Source organism: Salvelinus alpinus, chromosome 16 (assembly GCF_045679555.1).
Source record: "Salvelinus alpinus chromosome 16, SLU_Salpinus.1, whole genome shotgun sequence".
Lineage (NCBI taxonomy): Eukaryota > Metazoa > Chordata > Actinopteri > Salmoniformes > Salmonidae > Salvelinus > Salvelinus alpinus.
Window position 1 is genome coordinate 6501058 of NC_092101.1, and position 26138 is coordinate 6527195.

At 45.6% G+C, this 26138-nt stretch overlaps 1 protein-coding gene across 1 annotated transcript in view; it reads left to right on the forward strand.

Annotated features, from left to right (window-relative positions):
• The window catches only part of LOC139540694 (PEX5-related protein-like), a 182036-nt gene that overhangs the window by 73351 nt on the left and 82547 nt on the right, over positions 1 to 26138 (forward strand). The window contains exon 3 of the mRNA XM_071344561.1: positions 23258 to 23369. Coding sequence (XP_071200662.1) covers positions 23258 to 23369 — 112 coding nt within the window. The remainder of the gene's footprint in view (positions 1 to 23257; positions 23370 to 26138) is intronic.

Genomic DNA, 26138 nt, shown 5'->3' on the forward strand with positions numbered 1-26138 from the left:
ATTTTTTTGTTGTTGCTCTTTTGCACCCCAGTATCTCTACTTGCACATCATCTTCTTTCACTCCAGTGCTAAAGCTAAATTATAATTATTTCGCCTCTATGGACTTTTTATTCCCTTACCTCCCTACAATTCTACATTTTCACACACGGTACATAGATTTTTTTCTATTGTGTTATTGACTGTATGTTTGTTTATGTGTAACTCTGTGTTGTTGTTTTTGTCGCACAGCTTTGCTTTATCTTGGCCAGGTCGCAGTTGTAAATGAGAACTTGTTCTCAACTGGCCTACCTGGTTAAATAAAGGTGAAAGCATTTTTTTTTTATCATGCATAGAGTGAGGCAGAACTATTATTTTAATGGGAGCAAACCAAGCAGGCTTCTAGCCTTAAAATGGAAAAAAGTGAATCTTGTACTTCTTTAGAATCTATTCAATCCCCATCTAAAGGCTTACTTTCTGATCCACAGGAAATGAATGCAACATTTCACTCTTTTTACCAGGAGTTATATAAATCGTATATCCAGTTTGAGCCAGACGAATGCAAGCCTTTTTTTGATAACCTTGATTTGCCCGTATTGGATGAGAAGCAATCTGTGGATCTGGGGCGACCCATCTCATTAGAGGACCTGGAATCGGTGCTGAATAAAATCAAATTGTATTTGTCACATGCGCGGAATACCACAGGTGTAACCTTGCAGTGAAATGCTTATTTAGAAGCCCTTAACCAACAATGCAATTTTAAGAAAAATACGTGTTCAGTAAAAAATAGATCAGTAAAAAATAAGAAAGAAAAGTAACAAATAATTAAAGAGCAGCAGTAAAATAATTATAGCGAGACTATATACAGGGGGTACCGGTACAGAGTCGATGTAATTGAGGTAATATGTACATGTAGGTAGAGTTAAAGTGACTATGCATAGATAATAAACAGAGAGTAGCAGCAGGGTAAAAGGGGGGCAATGCAAATAGTCTGAGTAGCCGACATGGTTAGCTGTTCAGGAGTCTTATGGCTTGGGGATAGAAGCTGTTTAGAAGCCTCTTGAATTTAGACTTGGCGCTCCGGTACCGCTGCCGTATGGTAGCAGAGAGAACAGTTTATGATTAGGATGGCTGGAGTCTTTGACAATCTTTAGGGCCTTCCTCTGACATCGTCTGGTATAGAGGTCCTGGATGGCAGGAAGCTTGGCCCCAGTGATGTACTGGGCCGTTCGCACTACCCTCAGTAGTGCCTTGCGGTCGGAGGCCGAGCAGTTTCCATACCAGGCAGTGATGCAACCAGTCAGGATGCTCTCGATGGTGCAGCTGTAGAACCTTTTGAGGATCTGAGGACCCATGCCAAATCTTTTCAGTCTCCTGAGGGGTTTTGTCGTGCCCTCTTCACGACTGTCTTGGTGTGCTTGGACCATGTTAATTTGTTGGTGATGTGGACACCAAGGAACTTGAAGCTTTCAACCTGCTCCACTGCAGCCCCGTCGATGAGATTGGGGGCGTGCTCAGTCCTCTTTTTCCTGTAGTCTACAATCATCTCCTTTGTCTTGATCACGTTGAGGGAGAGGTTGTTGTCTTTGCACCACACGGCCAGGTCTCTGACCTCCTCCCTAGAGGCTGTCTCGTCGCTGTCGGTGATCAGGCCTACCACTGTTGTGTCATCGGCAAACTTAATGATGGTGTTGGAGTCGTGCCTGGCCATGCAGTCATAAGTGAACAGGGACTGCAGGAGGGGACTGAGCACGCACCCCTGAGGGGCCCCTGTGTTGAAGATCAGCGTGGCGGATGTGTTGTTACCTACCCTTACCACCTGGGGGCGGCCCGTCAGGAAGTCCAGGATCCAGTTGCAGAGGGAGGTGTTTAGTCCCAGGGTCCTTAGCTTATTGATGAGCTTTGAGAGCACTATGGTGTTGGTTAGGGTCTCGTATGTAAGCATTTCACTGTAAGCTCTACAGCTGTTGTATAAGCATTTCACTGTAAGGTCTACAGCTGTTGTATTCGGCGCATGTGACTAATGCCAAAAAAGCCGATCAGACAATTCTTTTTCATTTTATTTGTAATAATGACAATTACAACAATACTGTCAGGACCCGGTGTGAGAAACAGTCACTAATAGTCGGCAGAACCCAGAAGATGAGGCAGACACAGCAGTACTAGAGATGGTGGTTTAATAAAGGGAAAAAAGTCTTCAGGCAAAAAATATAAATCCACAACGTCAAAAAGTAATGCCAAGAGAAAAAATGAATATCCACCAAGCTACAAAGAAAATCCACAAAGTGGTAAGAACAGCAGGGGAAAAAACAAACCTCAAAAGAATAATCAAAAACAAACAAGAACAAAACCAGAGTACCTCAGGAAAATCCAACTGGAGAAATACATGTTCACAGCATGGCTGGGTGCTAACATACAAACACTGAGCAAAGAACTGAGGAACACACAGGGTTTAAATACCAACAAGGAAATGACACACAGGTGCAAATAATAATTAGAACAAGGGAAAAACAAAAGGTTCAAAAAAGGCGCAATGGGGGCATCTAGTGACCAAAACCTGAACAATCCTGGCCAAATCCTGACAAATACTGAATAAACACTTATTTTAACTTAATATAATACATCAATAAAATCAATTTAGCCTCAAATAAATAATGAAACATGTTCAATTTGGTTTAAATAATACAAAAACAAAGTGTTGGAGAAGAAAGTAAAATTGCAATATGTGCCATTTTAACATGAGTCTTCAATATTCCCAGGTAAGAAGTTTTAGGTTGTAGTTATTATAGGACTATTTCTCTCTATAACATTTGTATGTCATTAACCTTTGACTATTGGATGTTCTTATAGGCACTTTAGTATTGCCAGTGTAATAGTATAGCTTCGGTCCCTCTCCTCGCTCCTCCCTGGGCTCGAACCAGGAACACAACGACAACAGCCACCCTCGAAGCAGCGTTACTCATGCAGAGCAAGGGGAACAACCACTCCAAGTCTCAGAGCGAGTGACGTTTGAAACGCTATTAGCGCGCACCCCGCTAACTAGCTAGCCATTTCACATCGGTTACACGAGCCTAATCTCGGGAGTTGATAGGCTTGAAGTCATAAACAGCGCAATGCTTGACGCACAACGAAGAGCTGCTGGCAAAACGCACGAAAGTGCTGTTTGAATGAATGCTTACGAGCCTGCTGCTGCCTACCACCCTTCAGTCAGACTGCTCTATCAAATCATAGACTTAGTTATAACATAATAACACACAGAAATATGAGCCTTAGGTCATTAATATGGTCGAATCCGGAAACTATCATCTCGAAAACAAGACGTTTATTCTTTCAGTGAAATACGGAACCGTTCCGTATTTTATCTAAGGGGTGGCATCCATTAGTCTAAATATTCCTGTTACATTGTGTCAGGACCCGGTGTGAGAAACAGTCACTAAATAAATCGGCAGAACCCAGAAGATGAGGCAGACACAGCAGTACAAGAGACGGTGGTTTAATCAAAGAAAAGATCTTCCGGCAAAAATATAAATCCACAACGTCCAAAGAAAAGCCAAGAGACAAAAATAGATATCTTCCAAAATACAAAGAAAATCCACAAAGTGGTAAGAACAGCAAGGGAAAAAACAAACCTCAAAAGACTAATCCAAAATAAACAAGAACAAAACCAGCGAACCTCTGGAAAATCCAACAAGAGAAAAAGTTTAACAGCATGGCTGGGGCTGGGTGCTAACTTACAAACACTGAGCAAAGAACTGAGGAACACACAGGGTTTAAATACTAACAAGGGAACGACACACAGGTGCAAACAATAATAGAGCAAGGAAAAAACAAAAGGTACAAAAAAGGTGCAATGGGGACATCTAGTGACCAAAACCTGAACAGTCCTGGCCAAAACCTGACAGAATCCCCCCCCTAGGAACGGCTCCTGACGTTCCTACCAGCCTTCTCAGGGTGGAGGGCCCTGAACTGACGAATGAGGTCAGGGTCCAGTATGTCCTTGGCAGGAACCCAGGAGCGCTCCTCGGGACCGTAGCCTTCCCAGTCCACCAGATACTGCCAGGACTGCTGCACCCGGCGGGAATCCAGTATCCGGTGGACGGTATAAGCCGACTGGCCTCCGATGACACGGGGCGGAGGGGGAGGTCTGCCTGCCGGGATAAGGGGAGAAAAAACAACAGGTTTTAATAAAGAAATGTGAAATGTGGGATTGATCTTAAGGGATCTGGGTAAGTGCAGGCGAAAAGTAACGGGATTGACTCTCCTGGCAATCTTAAAGGGACCGATGAATCTCTGGGACAGCTTGCGAGACTCCACCCTTAGCGGTAAGTTTTTTGTTGAGAGCCATACTCTCTGGCCGGGGTACAGGGTAGGACCGGGACGGCGACGTCTGTTGGCTTGTCGCTGGTACTGCTGTGAGGAACGCAGAAGATTAAGACGGGCCTTCTTCCACCTAAGCCGACAGCGTCTGATGAACCTCAAGGCTGAAGGCACTCTGACTTCTGCCTCCTGGTCCGGGAACAATAGCGGAGCATAGCCAAACTGACACTCATGCGGAGACATACCAGTGGAGGAGGAGCACAAGGTGTTGTGCGCGTACTCGGCCCAAACAATGAAGGATGACCATGTGGACGGGTTGTTGGAGACCATACATCTGAGGGTGGTTTCCAGCTCCTGATTCATCCTCTCCGTTTGGCCGTTGGACTCCGGATGGTACCCTGAAGAAAGACTGGCCGTGGCCCCTATGAGTTGGCAGAAGGACTTCCAAAACCCAGAGGCGAACTGGGGACCTCTGTCGGAAACCATATCTTGCGGAATGCCAAAGACTCGGAACACATGGTTAATCACCAACTCAGCCGTTTCCTTGGCAGAAGGTAATTTGGTCAAGGGAACAAACCTGGCCGCCTTAGAAAACCTGTCGATGATGACTAGGATAGTAGTATTACCATGGGACGGAGGAAGGCCAGTAATAAAGTCCAACGAGATATGGGACCAGGGTCGGTGGGGAATAGATAAAGGGTGAAGAAGTCCTTGAGGGCGGAGGTGAGAAGATTTGCCCTGGCAGCACACGGAACAGGCCTTGACGAAAGTGGCCACGTCTTCTTTTATGGTGGGCCACCAGAACTTACGCTGGATGAACTCCAAGGTGCGACCTACGCCCGGGTGACAGGTGAGGCGAGAGGAGTGCCCCCACAGAAGGACTTGGGACCTTGCTGCATTGGGAACAAACAACCGATTGGCAGGACCTCCTCCAGGACCCGGTTCGATGGCTTGAGCTTGTTTCACGGTATCCTCAACTTGCCACGAGATCGGAGCCACGATCTTAGCGGCAGGAAGGACAGTCATGTCAGTATCTTCTCGAATGGCAGAAGAGTAGACTCGTGACAAGGCGTCCGGTTTGAGATTCTTCGACCCGGGTCTATAGGTGAGGATAAACTGGAATCGGCTGAAGAACAGAGACCATCGAGCTTGTCTGGAGTTCAACCGCTTCGCCTGCTGGATATACTCCAGATTCTTGTGGTCCGTAAGCACTTGAAATGGTTGAGAAGCCCCCTCGAGCCAGTGTCTCCATTCCTTCAATGCCATCTTAACCGCTAGGAGTTCACGATCCCCCACATCGTAATTCCTCTCGGCCGGGGTAAGCCGGTGAGAGAAGAAGGCGCAAGGATGAAGCCTCTTGTCTTCACCCCTCTGAGACAGGACAGCTCCAACACCAACCTCTGATGCGTCTACCTCCACCACAAAAGGTTAATCTGCCGTCGGTAGTGTCAGGATGGGAGCAGAGAGGATGCGCTGCTTGAGTCCTTGGAAGGCCGTCTCAGCTTCTCTTCCCCACAGAAACCTTGTGTTGTCACTCTTGGTTAAAGCTGAGAGAGGGGCTGCCACCGAGCTGAAGTTCTTGATGAACTTGCGGTAAAAGTTAGTGAAGCCCAGGAAACGCTGAACTTCCTTAACGGACTTGGGGGTGGGCCAATCCGCTACCGCCCCTACCTTCTTGGGGTCCATCTGGACTCGACCGGGTTCCACTACAAATCCCAGGAATTGTACTCGAGAGGAGTGGAATTCACACTTTTCCGGCTTAACGTACAAATGGCTGTCTAGGAGGCGTTTGAGCACTTGTCTGACATGCTTAGTGTGTTCTTGAAGGGAGCTCGAAAAGATGAGGATGTCATCCAAGTAAACAAACACGAAGATGTTAAGCATATCCCTAAGCACATCGTTTATGAGCGCTTGGAACACAGCCGGGGCGTTGGTCAGGCCGAAGGGCATCACCGAGTATTCGTAGTGACCAGTAGGCGTGTTGAAAGCGGTCTTCCACTCGTCCCCGGGTTTGATCCGCACAAGATGGTATGCGTTCCGCAGGTCAAGCTTAGTGAAGACAACTGCTTCCTGGAGCAGCTCAAAAGCTGTGGCCATAAGGGGTAGCGGGTAGCGGTTACGGACGGTTATGGCATTGAGTCCCCGGTAGTCGATGCAAGGTCGTAATCCACCGTCTTTTTTGGCCACAAAGAAAAACCCTGCTCCCGCCGGCGAGGTGGATGGACGCATGAGGCCTGCTGCCAGAGCGTCCTTGATGTAGGTATCCATAGCAGCTCGTTCGGGAGGAGATAGGGAAAAGATCCGACCCCTGGGAGTGCAGGTGCCCGGAAACAGGTCGATGGTGCAATCGTAAGGTCTATGGGGTGGTAGTTTGGTGGCCTTCTGTTTGCTAAATACCGGTTTGAGGTCATGGTAACACTCGGGAACTCGGGACAGGTCGATGGATTCTAGAGACTCGGGAGGGAAACTCGGGGAACTCGGGAAGATACAAGTGGCTTGGCACGTAGGACCCCACTGCTTGATGGTGCCTACAGACCAGTCGATGTGAGGGTTATGGCTGTGAAGCCAGGGGTATCCAAGGACGAGAGGGAACTCGGAACAGGAGATCAGATGAAAATTCATCACTTCCTGGTGTTGGGAAACTGAAAGTCGCAAGGGGGTAGTGGCATGAGTGACAAGTCCAGATCCCAAAGGACTTCCATCCAACGTAGTAACCCTTATGGGGTCACTTAGAGGTTCAGAGGGAACGCCATTCTCCTTCGCCCAGACCCCATCCATGAAGTTACCTGCGGCTCCAAAGTCTACCAAGGCTTGAAGAGGAAACTCGTGGTCGTCCCAGGAAAGGGTAACTGGAATGAGCAGGCGGGAGTTGGATGGATGGGAGGAGGTTATGTTTGGAGCCCGGAACACGTGGAGCGGAAATGGCCCGGTTTGCCGCAATATAGACAGCATCGTTCCCTCATCCGGCGGTCTCTCTCAGCCTGGGAGATGCGTCCAACCTGCATGGGTTCTGGTGGAGCCAGCGAGGATAAAGGTGGGGACTCAGAGCTGGGACCGATAGGAGCTAGGGTGAGAGGTCTACGGTTGAGTTCTCTCTCTCTCAGACGCTGGTCTATGCGCGAAGCCAACTTGATCAGGGACTCGAGGTTGTCCGGTGGTTCCCGAGTGGCCAGTTCATCTTGGATGGTGTCGGAAAGACCCTTCAAAAAGCATACTGTGAGCGCCTCGTCGTTCCAGCCACTTGCTGCTGCCACAGTGCGGAACTGGATGGCATAGTCCGTCACGCTGCGCCGACCCTGGCAGAGAGTCAGGAGCTGTTTGGCTGAGTCAGGGCCGTTGGTAGGACCTTGAAAAACTTGCTTGAATTCTTCAGCAAAGGTAGAGTAGCTGGCACAGCAGGGACTTTGGGCATCCCACACAGCAGTAGCCCAGGCTAGGGCTTTTCCCGACAGCAGGGTGATGATATATGCTATCTTGGACCGGTCGGTGGGAAACGACGATGGTTGCAGCTCGAAGGAGAGAGAACATTGGGTAAAAAAAACCTTACAAACACTCGGATCACCTGAGAACCGTTGGGGAGGCGGCAGACGAGGTTCAGCCAGGGGGTTAACTGCCACGGGCACTTGAATCTGATGTACTGGAGCAGAAGCGGTTGCCGGGAGAAGTCGATCAGAAATCTGCGTTATGGAAGTCAGCATCTCCGACAGAAGTTGAGAATGTCTAGCCATTAAGGCCTCTTGCTGAACCAGAGCAGCTTCGTGGCGTTGGACAGTCCCCTCGTGGTGGGACAGCATGGAAAAAAAATCCTGGGTACTGGCTGCCTCTCGGTTCATTATATTGGCTCAGTGTTTCTGTCAGGACCCGGTGTGAGAAACAGTCACTAAATAAATCGGCAGAACCCAGAAGATGAGGCAGACACAGCAGTACAAGAGACGGTGGTTTAATCAAAGAAAAGATCTTCCGGCAAAAATATAAATCCACAACGTCCAAAGAAAAGCCAAGAGACAAAAATAGATATCTTCCAAAATACAAAGAAAATCCACAAAGTGGTAAGAACAGCAAGGGAAAAAACAAACCTCAAAAGACTAATCCAAAATAAACAAGAACAAAACCAGCGAACCTCTGGAAAATCCAACAAGAGAAAAAGTTTAACAGCATGGCTGGGGCTGGGTGCTAACTTACAAACACTGAGCAAAGAACTGAGGAACACACAGGGTTTAAATACTAACAAGGGAACGACACACAGGTGCAAACAATAATAGAGCAAGGGAAAAACAAAAGGTACAAAAAAGGTGCAATGGGGACATCTAGTGACCAAAACCTGAACAGTCCTGGCCAAAACCTGACACATTGCACAACCTTCAATGTTATGTCATAATTACGTAAAATTCTGGCAAATTAGGCGGCCCAAACTGTTGCATATACACTGACTCTGTGTGCAATGAATGCAAGAGAAGTGACACAATTTCACCTGGTTAATATTTCCTGCTAACCTGGATTTCTTTTAGCTAAATATGCAGGTTTAAAAATATATACTTCTGTGTATTGATTTTAAGAAAGGCATTGATGTTCATGGTTAGGTACACATTGGAGCAACGATACGCACCGCATCGATTATATGCAACTCAGGACACGCTAGATAAACTAGTAATATCATCAACCATGTGTAGTTAACTAGTGATTATGATTGATTGATTGATTGTTTTTTATGAGATAAGTTTAATGCTAGCTAGCAACTTACCTTGGCTTACTGCATTCGTGTAACAGGCAGTCTCCTCGTGGAGTGCAATGAGAGGCAGGTGGTTAGAGCGTTGGACTAGTTAACTGTAAGGTTGTAAGATTGAATCACCCGAGCTGACAAGGTGAAAATCTGTCGTTCTGCCCCTGAACGAGGCAGTTAACCCACCGTTCCTAGGCCATCATTGAAAATAAGAATGTGTTCTTAACTGACTTGCCTAGTTAAATAAAGATTAAATAAAGGTGTAATTTTGTATTTTTTTTACAGATTTCCGATTGTTATGAAAACTTGAAATCGGCCCTAATTAATCGGCCATTCCGATTAATCGATCGACCTCTATTTTCTATACTATTCTACGTTATCTCATTCACTTAATAATGCTTACATACCTTGCATTACTCATCTCATATGTATATACTGTTTTTCTATACTATTCTACTCTATTCTACTGTGATAGACTGCATCCAGTTTGCCGAGTAGAGTATTGGAAGCTATTTTGTAGATGACATCGCCGAAGTCGAGGATCGGTAAGATAGTCAGTTTTACTAGGGTAAGTTTGGCGGCGTGAGTGAAGAAGGCTTTGTTGCGAAATAGGAAGTCGATTCTGGATTCTATTTCGCAACAAAGCCTCCTTCACTCACGCCGCCAAACTTACCCTAGTAAAACTGACTATCCTACCGATCCTCGACTTCGGCGATGTCATCTACAAAATAGCTTCCAACTCTACTCAGCAAACTGGATGCAGTTTATCACAGTGCCATCCGTTTTGTTACTTAAGCACCTTATACCAGCCACCACTGCGACCTGTATGCTCTAGTCGGCTGGCCCTCGCTGCATGTTCGTCGTCAGACCCACTGGCTCCAGGTCATCTACAAGGCTATGCTAGGTAAAGTGCCGCCTTATCTCAGTTCACTGGTCACGATGGCAACACCCACCCGTAGTACGCGCTCCAGCAGGTGTATCTCACTGATCATCCCTAAAGCCAAAACCTAATTTGGCCGCCTTTCCTTCCAGTTCTCTGCTGCCTGCGACTGGAACGAATTGCAAAAATCTCTGAAGTTGGAGACTTTTATCTCCCTCAACAACTTTAAACATCTGCTATCTGAGCAGCTAACCGATCGCTGCAGCTGTACATAGTCCATCGGTATATAGCCCACCCAATTTACCTACCTCATCCCCATACTGTTTTCATTTATTTACTTTTCTGCTCTTTTGCACACCAGTATCTCTATTTGCACATGATCATCTGATGATTTATCACCCCAGTGTTAATCTGCTAAATTGTAATTATTCGCTCCTATGGCCTATTTATTGCCTACCTCCTCATGCCTTTTGCACACATTGTATATAGATTCTCTTCTTTTTTCCCCCCCCTACTATGTTATTGACTTGTTTATTGTTTACTCCATGTGTAACTCTGTGTTGTTGTCTGTTCACACTGCTATGCTTTATCTTGGCCAGGTCGCAGTTGCAAATGAGAACTTGTTCTCAACTAGCCTACCTGGTTAAATAAAGGTGAAATAAAATTAAAAATTAAAATTAAATTTCTGGAGAGATTCATTTTTAAAGTTAGAAGTTCGAACTGTTTGGGCATAGACCTGAAAAGTATGACAGAACTTTGCAGGCTATCTCTACAGTAGATTGCAACTCCTCCCCCTTTGGCAGTTCTATCTTGATGGAAAATGTTATAGTTGGGTATGGAAATCTCAGAATTTTTGGTGGCCTTCCTAAGCCAGGATTCAGACACGGCAAGGACATCAGGGTTGGCGGAGTATGCTGAAGCAGTGAGTAAAACACACTTAGGGAGGAGGCTTCTGATGTTAACATGCATGAAATCAAGGCTTTTTCGATTACAGAAGTCAACAAATGAGAGCTCCTGGGGACACGCAGGGCCTGGGTTAACCTGTCTAGGATGAGAGTGGCGCTAGCGGCACTCCCCCCCCACCCCCACTGAAAAACCAGTGCCGCGAAATTCAAAAACAATATTTTTTTTAAATATTTAACTTTCACACATTAAAGTCCAATACAGCTAATGAAAGACACAGATCTTGTGAATCCAGTCAACATGTCCGATTTTTAAAATGTTTTACAGGGAAGACACAATATGTAAAGATGTACATCTATTACCTAAAAACACATTAGCATAATCCACCATCTTTTATTTGTCCACCAACACCAGTAGCTATCACCAATTCGGCTAAACTAAGATATTTATAGCCCCTAACCAAGAAAAAAACTAATCAGATGACAGTCTGATAACATATTTATGGTATGGGATAGGTTTTGTTAGAAAAAAGTGCATATTTCAGGTAGATGGCATAGGTTACAATTGCACCCACCGTCACAAATGGAATAGAAAAACTACTTAGAGCAACGTGTTTACCTACTTACTAATCATCAAACATTTCGTAAAAATACACAGCATACACGAATCGAAAGACACAGATCCTGTGAATACAGACAATATTTCAGATTTTCTAAGTGTCTTACAGCGAAAACACAATAAATCGTTATATTAGCATAGCACATAACACATAGCAGCCCAGCATTGATTCTAGCCAAAGTGAGCGATAAAAGTAAACATCGCCAAAATATATTAATTTTTTCACTAACCTTCTCAGAATTCTTCAGATGACACTCCTGTAACATCATATTACACAATCCATATAGAGTTTGATCGAAAATGTTTATATTTAGCCACCAAAATCATGGTTAGACAATGTGAAATGTAGCTCAGCTGGTCAGAAAAAGTCTGTGCGCCACTTAGACAGTGATCTACTCTTATACATAAATACTCATAAACGTGACTAAAAAATATAGGGTGGACAGGGATTGATAGACAATTTAATTCTTAATACAATCGCGGAATTACATTTTTTAAATTATCCTTACTTTTCAATACAGCTTGCGCCAAGCGAAGCTACGTCAAAAAACATGGCGTCCGAAGCCACTAACACTTTTCGACAGAAACACGATTTATCATAATAAAAATGTCCTACTTTGAGCTGTTCTTCCATCGGTATCTTGGGCAAAGGATCCTTTCTTGGGTCCAATCGTCTTTTGGTGGAAAGCTGTCCTCTTGCCATGTGGAAATGCCAACTGCGTTCGGGATGAACTGGAAGCGTGCCCAGCAATTCACAGCGTTTCAGAAATAAATGTCCCAAAATCGCACTAAACGGATATAAATTGCTATAAAACGCTTTAAATTAACTACCTTATGATGTTTTTAACTCCCATAACGAGTAGAAACATGACCCGAGTAATATTACTCCCTCCACTAATGCTTGGAACAGGTGCGGGTCGGTGTCCTCTATGCGCATGACGCAGCTCCAAAAGAGTGACTAGCCTCAGGGTTTTTTAATTTATAGTGCCTGTGAACGCGCAATCGACCCGATTCAAATCGTCATCACGTAAAGACATCCAGGGGAAGACGTAAGCAGTGTCCGTATAGTCATAGCAATAACAGTGCCCTTTTAACTGACTCCAGAACAGTGGCCAAAATTTCTGGAATCTGACTCCATGTCAGGGAAATTGCTGTAGAATGGGCTCTGTTCCACTTAGAGACAAAATTTCAACTCCTATAGAAACTATAGACTGTTTTCTATCCAATAATAATAATAATATGCATATTGTACGATCAAGAACTTTGTGGGAAGCCGTTTCAAAAAATTACACGATTAGCATAAATAGCCACAACAGCGCCCTCATCCCCAACAGGTTAACCTCCACATCACCCGAGGAACAGAGGAGGAGTAGGATGAGGGTACGGCTAAAGGCTATCAAAACTGGTCATCTAGTGCGACAGATAAACAAAAAAAATAAACAAAATGGAGTACTGTGATTAATGAACAGTCCAGCAGGCATCAGCTATGTAGCCAAGTGATCATAGTGTCCAGTGAACAGCAATAGATGGAGCAGGGAAGCCGCTGCGTAGTCGTTACTACGCTAGCACGCGGAAGACACGGTGTTTAGAGTTAGCAGGCTGGGGTAAGTAGAAGCGTCTGCTCCGCCGTTCGGCAACGGCCGGTTGAGGGCACAGCGGATGGAATTACGTCTGCGGACCAGTCGTGGTGGTACGGCAGGGCGTCGTGTCGACAAAGGGTCCTGGCCAGATGGCGAAAGAGGTATTGTAGTTGTAGTCATTTCTTTTGCTAGCCGGGAGATGCGCATGGCTCACGGCTAACTGGTGCCAGCTTCGGGGCTGGGGCGTTAGCCACTATAGCCACTCAGTAGCAGCGATGATCCGCTGCAAAGGTCCAGAGCTTACGGCAAGTGTCCGGCGGAGTAGTGGATTCTAGCCGTGTCTGGGTAGCCGGGTGATCACAGAGTAGGCCGGTAGGTGTGCCAGGCTCAGGGCTAGCTTCGGGGCTGGGTCACTCGGTGGCAGCTAGCTAGCTGTGATGATCAGGAGTAATGGTCCAGGGTTTACGGCAGGAATCCGGCGTTGTAGTGGAGAAAAACAGTCCAAGGCTGGTGTCACGTTCCTGACCTGTTTTATGTTATTTTTGTATGTGTTTAGTTGGTCAGGGCGTGAGTTGGGGTGGGCATTCTATGTTTTGTGTTTCTATGTTTAGGTCACTTGTAATTAGCCTTATATGGTTCTCAATCAGGGACAGGTGTTTGACGTTTCCTCTGATTGAGAACCATATATAGGTTGGCTGTTCACACTGTTTGTTTGTGGGTGATTGTCTTCTGTGTCTGTGTATGTTGCACCACACGGGACTGTTTCGGTTTGTTTGTTCGTTTGATGTAGTCCGTTCCTGTTCGTGAGTTCTTCGTGCTTTTATGTAAGTTCCATGTTCAGGTCTGTCTACGTTGTCCGTTTGTTATTTTGTAATCATTTCAAGTATAGTTCGTTTTTGTTCTTGTTTAAATAAATTCATTATGTCTACATACCTCGCTGCGTATTGGTCCACCGATCCTTCTCTCCTCTCCTCTTCCGAGGAAGAGGAGGACGACACCCGTTACAGAATCACCCACCAACCTAGGACCAAGCGGCGGGGGAGAGCTCAACAGCGAAACCAGGACTCGTGGACTTGGGACGAAGTATTGGAGGGAAAAGGACACTGGGCGCACATTGGGGAATATCGCCGCGCTCGTGAGGAGATGGAGGCAGCGAGAGCCCAACAGCGGTGGTATGAGGAGGCAGCAAGGAGACGTGGCTGGAAGCCTGAAAAGCCCGTGAGTACTACCCAAAAATTTCTTGGGGGGGGGATAAGAGGTAGTGGGCCAAGGGCAGGTAGGAGACCTGCGCCCACTTCCCAGGCTAACCGTGGAGAGCGGAAGTACGGGCAGACACCGTGTTACGCAGTAGAGCGCACGGTGTCTCCTGTACGTGTGCATAGCCCGGTGCGGGTTATTCCACCTCCCCGCACTGGCAGGGCTAGATTGAGTATTGAGCCGGATGTCATGAAGCCGGCCCTACATATCTGGCCACCAGTGCGTCTCCTCGGGCCGGCTTACATGGCGCCAGCCTTACGCATGGTGTCCCCGGTTCGCCTACATAGCCCGGTGCGGGTTATTCCACCTCCCCGCACTGGTCGGGCGACGGGGAGCATTCAGCCAGGTAAGGTTGGGCAGGCTCAATGCTCAAGGGAGCCAGTACGCCTGCACGGTCCGGTATTTCCGGCGCCACCTCCCCGCTCCAGGCCAGTACCACCAGTGCCTACACCACGCACCAGGCTTCCAGTGCGTCTCCAGAGCCCTGTTTCTCCTCCACGCACTAGCCCTGTGGTGCGTGTCTTCAGCCCAGTGCCTCCAGTCCCGGCACCACGCACCAAGCCTCCTGTGCGTCTCCAGAGCCCTGTACGCACTGTTCCTTCTCCCCGTACTCGCCCTGATGTGCGTGCCCTCAGCCCGGTAACACCAGTGCCGGTACCACGCACCAGGCCTATAGTACGCCTTAAGAGTCCAGTGTGCCCTGTTGTTGTTCCCCGCACTAGCCTGAAGGTGCGTGTCTTTAGCCCGGTACCTCCAGTTCCGGTACCACGCACCAGGCCTACAGTGCGTCTCAGCTGGCCAGAGTCTGCCGTCTGCCCAACGGCGCCTGAACTGTCCGTCTCCCCAGCGCCATCTGAGCCATCCGTCTCCCCAGCGCCATCTGAGCCATCCGTCTCCCCAGCGCCATCTGAGCCATCCGTCTCCCCAGCGCCATCTGAGCCATCCGTCTCCCCAGCGCCATCTGAGCCATCCGTCTCCCCAGCGCCATCTGAGCAATCTGTCTGTCCCGAGCGATTAGAGCCGCCCGTCTGTCCCGAGCCGTCAGAGCCGTTAGTCAGTCAGGAGCCGCTAGAGCCATTCGTCAGTCAGGATCTGCCAGAGCCGCCAACCAGACAGGATCTGCCAGAGCCGCCAACCAGACAGGATCTGCCCAAGCCGCCAACCAGACAGGATCTGCCAGAGCCGCCAACCAGACAGGATCTGCCAGAGCCGCCAACCAGACAGGATCTGCCAGAGCCGCCAACCAGACAGGATCTGCCAGAGCCGCCAACCAGACAGGATCTGCCAGAGCCGCCAGCGAGCCATGAGCAGCCAGAGCCGTCAGCGAGCCATGAGCAGCCAGAGCCGTCAGCGAGCCATGAGCAGCCAGAGCCGTCAGCGAGCCATGAGCAGCCAGAGCCGTCAGCGAGCCATGAGCGTCCAGAGCCGTCAGCCAGCCATGAGCGTCCAGAGCCGTCAGCCAGCCATGAGCGTCCAGAGCCGTCAGCCAGCCATGAGCGTCCAGAGCCGTCAGCCAGCCATGAGCGTCCAGAGCCGTCAGCCAGCCATGAGCTGACCCTTAGCTTAGAGCTGCCATTTATCCAGAACTGCCCCTCAGTCCAGAGCTGTCTCTCTGTCCGGAGCTGCCCTTCAGTCCGGAGTTGCCCCTCTATCCTGAGCTACCTCTCTATCCTGAGCTACCTCTCTATCCTGAGCTATCCCTCTGTCCTGAGCTACCTTGTCCCGGAGCTGTCCTTTATCTTGGTGTTGCCCCTTAAATTAGGTGGGTGGAGTAAGAGGGTGGTCATTGTGAGGGGGATAAAGAAGCAGGGATTTATTATGGTGGGATGGGAACCACGCCCAGAGCCTGAGCCGCCACCATGGACAGATGCCCACCCAGACCCTCCCCTAGACTTTTGGTGGTGCGTCCGGAGTTCGCACCTTGAGGGGGGGGTTCTGTCACGTTCCTGACCTGTTTTATGTTATTTTTGTATGTGTTTAGTTGGTCAGGGCGTGAGTTGGGGTGGGCATTCTATGTTTTGTGTTTATATGTTTAGGTCACTTGTAATTAGCCTTATATGGTTCTCAATCAGGGACAGGTGTTTGACGTTTCCTCTGATTGAGAACCATATATAGGTTGGCTGTTCACACTGTTTGTTTGTGGGTGATTGTCTTCTGTGTCTGTGTATGTTGCACCACACGGGACTGTTTCGGTTTGTTTGTTCGTTTGATGTAGTCCGTTCCTGTTCGTGAGTTCTTCGTGCTTTTATGTAAGTTCCATGTTCAGGTCTGTCTACGTCGTTTTCTTATTTTGTAGTTTGTTGAAGTGTTTTCGGTTTTCGTCAGTACTTTAATAAACTTCATTATGTCCAAATATCACGCTGCACTTTGGTCCAATCCCTACTCCTCCTCTTCGTCTGAAGAGGAGGAGGACACCCGTTACAGCTGGTAGGTATTAACCAGGCTTAAAAGGTTGGTGCCTGTGCAGAAAGTAAAAGCCGCTAGCATCGGCTAACAATTGCCTAAATAGCTAGTAGCTTATTAGCTGGTTAGCTGCTGATGGCTCACTTCTGATGGAGGTTTTGGCTATAAGGTCTAAAAAAAAATTGCGGATCCGTCACATTGAGTGAGACGGGTTACCGGAAGGTATATTTAATTTAAAAATAGAAAAGAGATTGAAAATAAATTTAAATATATACAAAAAAGACGAAAAATACAAAAAGTAAACGAGAGGACGACAAACCACGTCTGCACTGCTACCCCATCTTGGAAAAACTATCACATGCACACACGTTCACTATCACATGCATACACTCTCACTAGCATTTACGATCTATAATTAACTCGCCCATATTTTTTTATTTTATATGATATATAATTAAAACAGTTTGCACAGGCAGGGCCCGCAGATTTTTTTTATTTACCATTTTATAAGACTCCAGATTGAGCACAACATTGTGTTTAGATGTACTGTAAAAGTCTCACTGGCCTATTAGGGAGGTTGAGAGCTCTGTGAACCACAGATGTAAAGTAGTCAAGAGGCCATAAAAATAGCAGAGACACCAGTCCAACATTTAAGTCAATTTCAAAAAGCACAGATAGGTCAAAAACACAAATAGGGTAGCAGATTGCACAAGGCAACATATCATTCAATACACTCATGGAGAGCTAACTGTCTAATGCTAGACAATAGGCAAAGTGTAAAATGGCTTACCGTGCAGTATTTAAAAAAAAAAATCAAGTTACAATTATGGGTAACACTTTACTTGACACCTTGTGTCATAAAACGTTATAATACGGTCATAACCGTATCATAATATGTCATAACAGCTGACATAACGTGTAATAACCTGTTATAATATGGTCAACACTGTCATGCTGAGGGGTATTCCTGTCTGGAATAAAGCCCTTTTGTGGGGAAAAACTCGTTCTGATTGGCTGGGTCTGTTTCCCCAGTGGGTGGGCCTGGCTACCAAATGAGTTGGCCTCCAAGCTCCATCTTTGGCTGCACCCCAGCCCAGTCATGTGAAATCCATAGACTAGGGCCTAATGAATTTATTTAAATTGACTGATTTCCTTATATGAACTGTAACTCAGTAAAATCTTTGAAATTGTTGCATGTTTTTGTTCAGTATGTGTCACAACAGGTGTAAATATATGGGTCATGACAGTGTTATGACCATATTATGACAGGTTATGACAAGTTATGTCAGCTGTTATGACATATTATGACATGGTTATGACCGTATCATAACGTGTTATGACGCTTGGGGGCAAGTAAAGTGTTGCCCAATTATGCTGTATTAATATAATTAACTTTCATCACTGTGTACTATAACATAAATCATAATAAACAAACATATCTTCACTGTGCAAGTTCATAGGGTATGGGAGTGGATGTGGGGGATGCATCTGTCCCTAGGACATCAACATGAAACCTGCTGAAAAGGAGTAAGCAGGATGATGCCAAGTTAACAATGAGAGAGAGAGAGAAATCAGTGGTAATCAGTGGTAATACTAACAAAGAACAAGATATACTTTGTTAGTATCCTAAGGCTGACTGTCACGTCACTCTTCACCAAGATTACAGCAAAATGATGCAGGGCTGCTCCTTACATCACATCTTCACCCCCCCCCCCCCCCCCCCACACACACACACACCCTCAATACTCCTATGGGTTTAACCGTTTCAGGGTTCCCTTGACAACAACATCTAAGAGAGCTCTTGGAGTCATGCCCAGGTGACACAATTAGCGGAAGTTTTCCCCTTGAGCACTTGTTAACAAAGGAGCAATGTGCAATGCACAGGATAGCAAGCAAAAAGGTACAAATGGATGTGCTGAGAAATGGTAGCATCCACCTCAATGCAAAGGGAGAGGCTTGGGAGGACGAGTGTGGGCCAACCCCTCTTGTGTCTCAGTTGGAGCCAGGACATTAACTATAATTGGCCTTTCCTCTTTACCTGGTAGTTTCCTGAGATTCTGTAAACCACAGATATTGGGTGGATTGCCTGTCCCCATTGGCCGAAGGATGATTAGCAGGGAAGATATGGAGGTCTCTATCATGTAATGAAAAAAGGGTTAGCCAAGATCATTATTTAGAGTTAGCCCTTTGGCAATTACAGTAAGTGCTTTGAAGACCCCTCGTAAGGATGTTTTATTAACTCAAATAGCACAAGGTCTTCTATCAATAACGGACCAGCATCATTGAAGATCCATGACCTTGATCTTTTTGCTTGCTAAATCTTCATAACGTTCAGTATGGGGCCCCATTCAATCAAAACTAATATGCCTCACCAGGCTTTCCGGGATACGTAAGAAAGCATGTTCTTGAATCAATCACTTCATACATATCCCGGAAAGTTAGTTACCAGCTTTCATTAAATAGGGCTCTTAGTGATGTCACGTTTTACTGTCTTTATGTCTCAATAGGCTACTTACTTAGTGTTTGGGAATAGGTTAGGTAGTTCAGGCAGCACACTTCAGCTCACTACCACTTCCACACTCGATTCCCCCAGGGGGCAGCAGCAACCTTGTCCAAACGCGGAGCCTGGTTGACAAAGAACACAGGTGCTGCCAATTAAGGTGATCTTCAGTCATAGTGCTGGCTTGGAGAGCGATGAGGCTGCTGGTTGGTTTGGTGGCCATGAAGCCTTTCGTTTGGTTTTGATTCTTTACTTTGGGTCTGCCTGTTAGTTGTTTTTGGATGTGTTTATTTTCGTCATCATCAAATCAATAATCTGTTTGGACTGGCCAACCAAGAGGTCAAGAGAGACAGAGCTGACCCTGAACCAAGGTAAGGTTACTGTCTCCCTGGGCACATGTATAGTATATTCAACACCAAGGCGCATATATTGATTTCTCACAGAGATTCACATCTTAAATCAGGTTACAGAACCGATTCCTGATCAGAACAACAGTAAGTGATGGTCCACCTCACGACGCATGCTTGTTTACAGACAAGATTTAGGTCTGCATCCTGGCACCGCAATTTGTCTTATTTTATGCTAAATAGATGGCGGCATTCAAGAACAGCTATCTTTATGGGCGATCGTCACGTGGACATCATGGGGTTTCACAACCGTCTCTCTGTAATGCATCACTCTCGTCGGCATTGGCCTAACTGTATCTCGGGTCTTAAGGGGCTTCATTCATTGTGTGCACACTGCGTAGTGTATTTACATGTGCTACTAGACTTCACTTGACTGTGTGAGTGACTACTACAGGTTGGTCCCATGGTCTCCATGATGGACGCTATGAATGAGAACGATGTGTTCATCTGTGATTCATAGCTTACGTCATGGACACCCTAGGACCACCCTGTAGATGTCACTCATAAAGTCAGGCGAAGGCTAGCAGCACTGGCAAATACACTGTGCAGTGTGCAGCATAAAGTCAGATACTGTATGTACGGACCAACAATAATGACAATGGTATGCAATAGAAAATCCGTGAGGGTGCTACTGCTGCTGGTCATGAATTTAATGTTAAGAGACTGAGAGGATACAGTAATCCAGTTAATAGCATGTACTCTCCCTTCGCTTTTGGATGATAGTCACAGACACGACAACGCTATGGATGCAAGGATTAACCATCCATGATATAACCATTTTAGTTGTAACCTTGTTTTTAAGCTACACGGTAGTTGTTTACATTTACTTTGTTCACAAACGTTGGAGTAAAACAAGCTTATATTTCGGGTTTTGATGAGGTACGACAGTTGAACTAAGCTCATGAGGCATTTATACCTTGTATTCTTCAAGAATGAATGCTTACATATAATTTGCCTGGCTACCCAGATTACGGCCAAAAGCTACACCACGCCCACAGAGTTAGTTTCTTCTCCTCGATGAGTCTGGCTCGTAGTACCTCCCCGAACTTTCACAGAATGTGAACACATTCTGAGCTGTCTGATTGCTCCAGAAACCGATGGTTTGGGCCAGAGCCAGAACTTATGTGGGTGAAGCGGCGGTTTGAAAATGTGTCGTTGGCTATGATACTCTGAGTAGTTAGAGATCATCCAATTGCTGATGACTTCGTTTTGTTTGCCCCTTTAACAGGCATTGACTTTCATACAGAAAAACTTTTACATGTGGAATCGCAAGTTCACATGTGAGAAACAATCACATGTGGACATTTTTCACATCTGTAACTGCAATTGTTTTTTCCTACATGTGAACCTGCAAATTAGATTTTCATATGTGATTTGAATTTACATGTGAAAATGTGGTGTTAAAATGTCAACTCTAAATGTAATACATGTGAAAATATGGTTTCACGTGGGAAATTTAAGCTCAACATGTGAAAACAGCTATTTCACGCTGCTAATTTGACGTGTTTTTTTTGTAAGGCCCTGCAGTGCTTCTCTCAGTGCTTCTCTAAGCCATCATTTCTCATTAGCCGGTTGGGGTCTGTCCCCTTAATAATTCCCATTAATGTCAGCAATCTTTTTATATTTGTGCCAGAAGTGAGGAACATTTTGTAATTGAATACAGAGGAAATTATCTAATTAAGTGGCAGGGGCCCTAAAAGACCTCCGAAATGATTTGCTTCTCTCATTAAGGGCCCATTTTGCTGAAGATTATACAGCAGGATGTTACGCTTTGAGGTTTGGAGGGTGAAATGAAGTAAGGATTTCAATTCCTTCATAAAACGATCGATCATGACTTTTGGCTGGAGGTGCCTCCATGCAACACTTAGCTATTACAGTTCCAGTATCTTGGAACTCAAATTGTTCTCCCCAAGCAAACATACAATGTATTCGCACTGGCATTCCTCATAACTGTTTGACAACCTATTATGATAATGTACAAATTGTCTTAAAACAACATAGTACAGTACAAAATGATAGGATACAAGATTATTATTCAAGCTCAATAACATGCCTAAAAAGACAGCTAATACTGTAGCTCTTTCTCTCTCTGCACTAAATCAACAACAGCAGAGGGTGAAGTGAGGTAACTTCAAACTGTCTTTCTTGGAAATAAACAAAGTTAGTTAGTCTCAGTGCAGGATAAAACACTAATAAACTCCCATTAAGTAAACCGGGCCAGCATTTTCAGGTTGCTGCAGATCCAGAACACTCCCACAGTTAGTCATTCACAGACAATCACATTCATATTTATTTTGTGTACTGAATATCTTTGTCAGAGTTGAGCTGTTATTCACACAAGTTTACAGGAATTAGATGTATGTGTCATTCTGAAAGGGAGACAAAAGTCCGCACTGAGAAACGTGTCTGTCTATTGATCTACAAAAGTACTTGTAATCGTCATAAAATTTTCTCTGAAATACCGCACAGTACAAAAAACGCTGCGTTAGGAGGACCACGTCCTTGTCAGCTAGCCTATTGTCCCAAATTGACAAGTGAAGAATAAGACCTTTACTAATTCTCAAATATGCTGAGATGCAGGTAATCAGTTTCCCAATTTAGCAATTAATGGCGGGGTCAAACTTTTTTTTCTTCTCAATTTGGCTTGAGTGGCTAATAACCAGCCACATTATTAATTCCAAGAAAATACAGTTGCATCATTGTTAGAGCCACAGCTCGAGAAAATACGGACGGGTCATGAAACCGCGGGCAGCACCTTTCATATCAAGCGTATTCTAAGTGTAACTTCATGGCTTGTAAATAAAAAATGTTAGTGCCTTCATTAAGATTTTGCTTGCAAACACAACTCTGGAGAGCAAGGATGGAAAATGTCATGTTTCCTCTCTGATCACATTGTGTGCACATGGCACAAGCAGACAATAATGACGGTGGGGCCATTTTTATCAAACCAAATCAATCGTTTCAATCTGCTTTGTCACTAGAGCACAGGATGGCAAATGGGCCAGTTAAACCTGGGACAACTACTTCAGGGTAATGATAATGGATGGGATGTGACCTATGCCACATCAGTGTTGGTAAACCTACAGCAACAGCCCAAGGATGCCTCACAGGCAAGGTGATTAGCTTTAGCATGGGTTTGGGAAGGGAGATAAACAACTGCTAATGGCTTAGCAATTACACTTGGGGAAACACACACACACACCGTAAGTCTCCGCCTCTGCCAAGGCTGGCTAAATGGGCACTGGGAGAGGCAGATGACGGATTCACAGAGCTAGCACTCAACTGAGCTGTGGGTCCTCAGGGGAAAAACAGAACACCCATGAACTGGTGGGGGGGATGGGGAGGAATGGTGGGTCACAAAAGATCATGTCATCACTTTGTTTGAATTACATTTTTTACACAGAGGATCACTACAAAGTGCACAGTGGATACAGTTCATAACAAAAAAATACATCTGTCAAATGAAGTGGACATCAGAGTGGCTGGGTCAAATAGAGTGTCATGATTGTGTGTGTGTGTCTGTGCAGGTGTGTTGGGGGGGGGGGGGGGGGCAAACAATACACTGTTTCAAAAGACCTACACTTGTACACATCACCACATGTTATAACGTCTGGGTCAAGTTGTCATTTCCAAGAAAAGGGTCAAAAGGGCATGTTGTGTCTGAGTTTGAGCAGTGTCGTCTGCTTGCAATTGCAGCTGGTGAGTGAGCAACAAGAGAGCCGCCCCCTGCTAAGCCCCTCCATCGACGACTTCCTCTGTGAGACCAAGTGCGATGGAGCTGCCCGCCCAGTGACTTCAAACACAGCAGGTACCTCCACTGACCTCCCACTCCTCTCTGTCTACCCAGCCCCGAGCTGCAGTCACACCTTCATGCATTAGTCATTGACATTTCATAACACTATGACATAACACTGTAACCTATTTCAGACAGAGAACAGGGTGCTAACCTGTAAAACCAAACAAAGGCTATGTTTACATGACTCTCTTTCAAACAGCCCCTTATTTACCACGTTCTTATAGGTAACAGAATGGTAACAGAATGCTGAGACTCAGGTTTTATAACTTTAAAATGCATGCCAAATGGAAACCAATGATTGCAAAGTTATACCATACATCTCTGTGGCCGCTGATTGGCTGTATACCCGGGGCGCAGGATGGTTGGAGTTTTGAACAAAGCAGCATGACAGAAATATGAGGCCAAGTTTTCAAACTAGCGATCGTTTCTTTAAGATACAGTGCCTTCACTAAACCTAAACCTAACCCTAACCTTAACCCGTATCCTAACCCTAAACCTAACCCTAACCTTAGTAGCCAGTTGCTTATCAACAGATAGTATGACCATCTGTATTGTAGATTATCTACAGTGCCTTCACTAAACCTAAACCTAGCCCTAACCTTAACCCGTATCCTAACCCTAAACCTAACCCTAACCTTAGTAGCCAGTTGCTTATCAACAGATAGTATGACCATCTGTATTGTAGATTATCTACAGTGCCTTCACTAAACCTAAACCTAGCCCTAACCTTAACCCGTATCCTAACCCTAATCCTAACCCTAACCTTAGTAGCCAGTTGCTTATCAACAGATAGTATGACCATCTGTATTGTAGATTATCTACAGTGCCTTCACTAAACCTAAACCTAGCCCTAACCTTAACCCGTATCCTAACCCTAATCCTAACCCTAACCTTAGTAGCCAGTTGCTTATCAACAGATAGTATGACCATCTGTATTGTAGATTATCTACAGTGCCTTCACTAAACCTAAACCTAGCCCTAACCTTAACCCGTATCCTAACCCTAATCCTAACCCTAACCTTAGTAGCCAGTTGCTTATCAACAGATAGTATGACCATCTGTATTGTAGATTATCTACAGTGCCTTCACTAAACCTAAACCTAGCCCTAACCTTAACCCGTATCCTAACCCTAAACCTAACCCTAACCTTAGTAGCCAGTTGCTTATCAACAGATAGTATGACCATCTGTATTGGAGATTATCTACAGCCCCTTCAGAAAGTATTCACACCACTTGACGTTTTCCAAATGTTGTTGTGTTACAGCCGGAATTTAAAATTGATTAAATTGAGTTTTTTGTCACTGGCCTACACGCAATACCCCATAATGTCGAAGTGGAATTATACTGAACAAATATATAAACGCAACATGTAGAGTGTTGGTCCCATGTTTCATGAGCTGAAATAAAATATCCCAGGCATTTTCCACACGCACAGAAAGCGTATTTGTCAAAATAAAATTGGCACAAATTTGTTTACATCCCTGTTAATGAGCATTTCTCCTTTGCCGAGATAATCCATCCACCTGGCAGGTGTGGCATGTCAAGAAGCTGATTAAACAGCATGATCATCACACAGGTGCTGGGGACAATAAAAGGCCACTCTAAAACGTACATTTTTGTCACCCAACAAATGTCATAGATGTCTTCAGTTTTGAGGGCGCATGCAATTGGCACGCTGACTGTAGGAATGTCGACTAGAGCTGTTGACAGATCATTTAATGTTCATTTCTCTACCATAAGCAACTCCAACGTCGTTTTAGAGAATTTGGCGGTACGTCCAACCGGCCTCACACCTGCAGACCACGTGTAACCACGCCAGCCGAGACAGCTGATGAAAGTATTTCTGTCTGTAATAGAGCCCTTTTGTGGGGGGGAAATAATTCTGATGACTGTGCCTGGCTCCACAGTGGGTGGGCCTATGCCTAGTCCTGTGAAATCCATAGATTAGGGCCTAATGAATTTATTTCAATTGACTGATTTCCTTATATGAACTGTAACTCAGTAAAATCTTTGAAATTGTTGCATGTTGCATTCATATTTTTGTTCAGTATATGTTTTTTAAAAATGTTTACAAATTAATAAAACATTTAGTCAATAGGTATTCAACCCCTTTGCTATGGCAAGCCTAAATAAGTTCAGGAGTAAATGTTTGCTTAACCAGTCACAGCATGGACTCACTCTGTGTGCAATAATAGTGTTTAATATGATTTTTGAATGATTACCTTCTCTGTGCCCCGCACATAAAATTATCTGTAAGGTCCCTCAGTCGAGCATTACATTTCATTTCATTACAGATCGAACCGAAACGACCAGGGAGGTTTTCTAATGCCTCGTAAAGATGCACAGCTATTGGTAGATGGGTAAAACAACAAAAAACAGACATGGAATATTCCTTTGAGCATAGTGAAGTTATAAATTACACTTTGGATGGTGTATCAATACACCCAGTCACTACAAAGATACAGGCTTCCTTCCTAATTCACTTGCCGGAGAGGAAAGAAACCGCTCAGGGATTTCACCTCGAGGCCAACGGTGACATCACTACAGATCCAGGTTTGATCCCGGGCTATGTCACAGCCAGCCGCCACAGGGAGACCCATGAGGCGATTGGCCCAGCGTCGTCTGGGTTAGGGGAGGGTTTGGCCGGCTGGGATGTCCTTGTCCCATCGCACTCTAACGACTCCTTGTGACGGCTGGGCGCATGCATGCTAACTTCGGTCGCCAGCTGTACGGTGTTTCCTCCAACACATTGGTGCGAGCAGTGTGTCAAGAAGTAGTGTG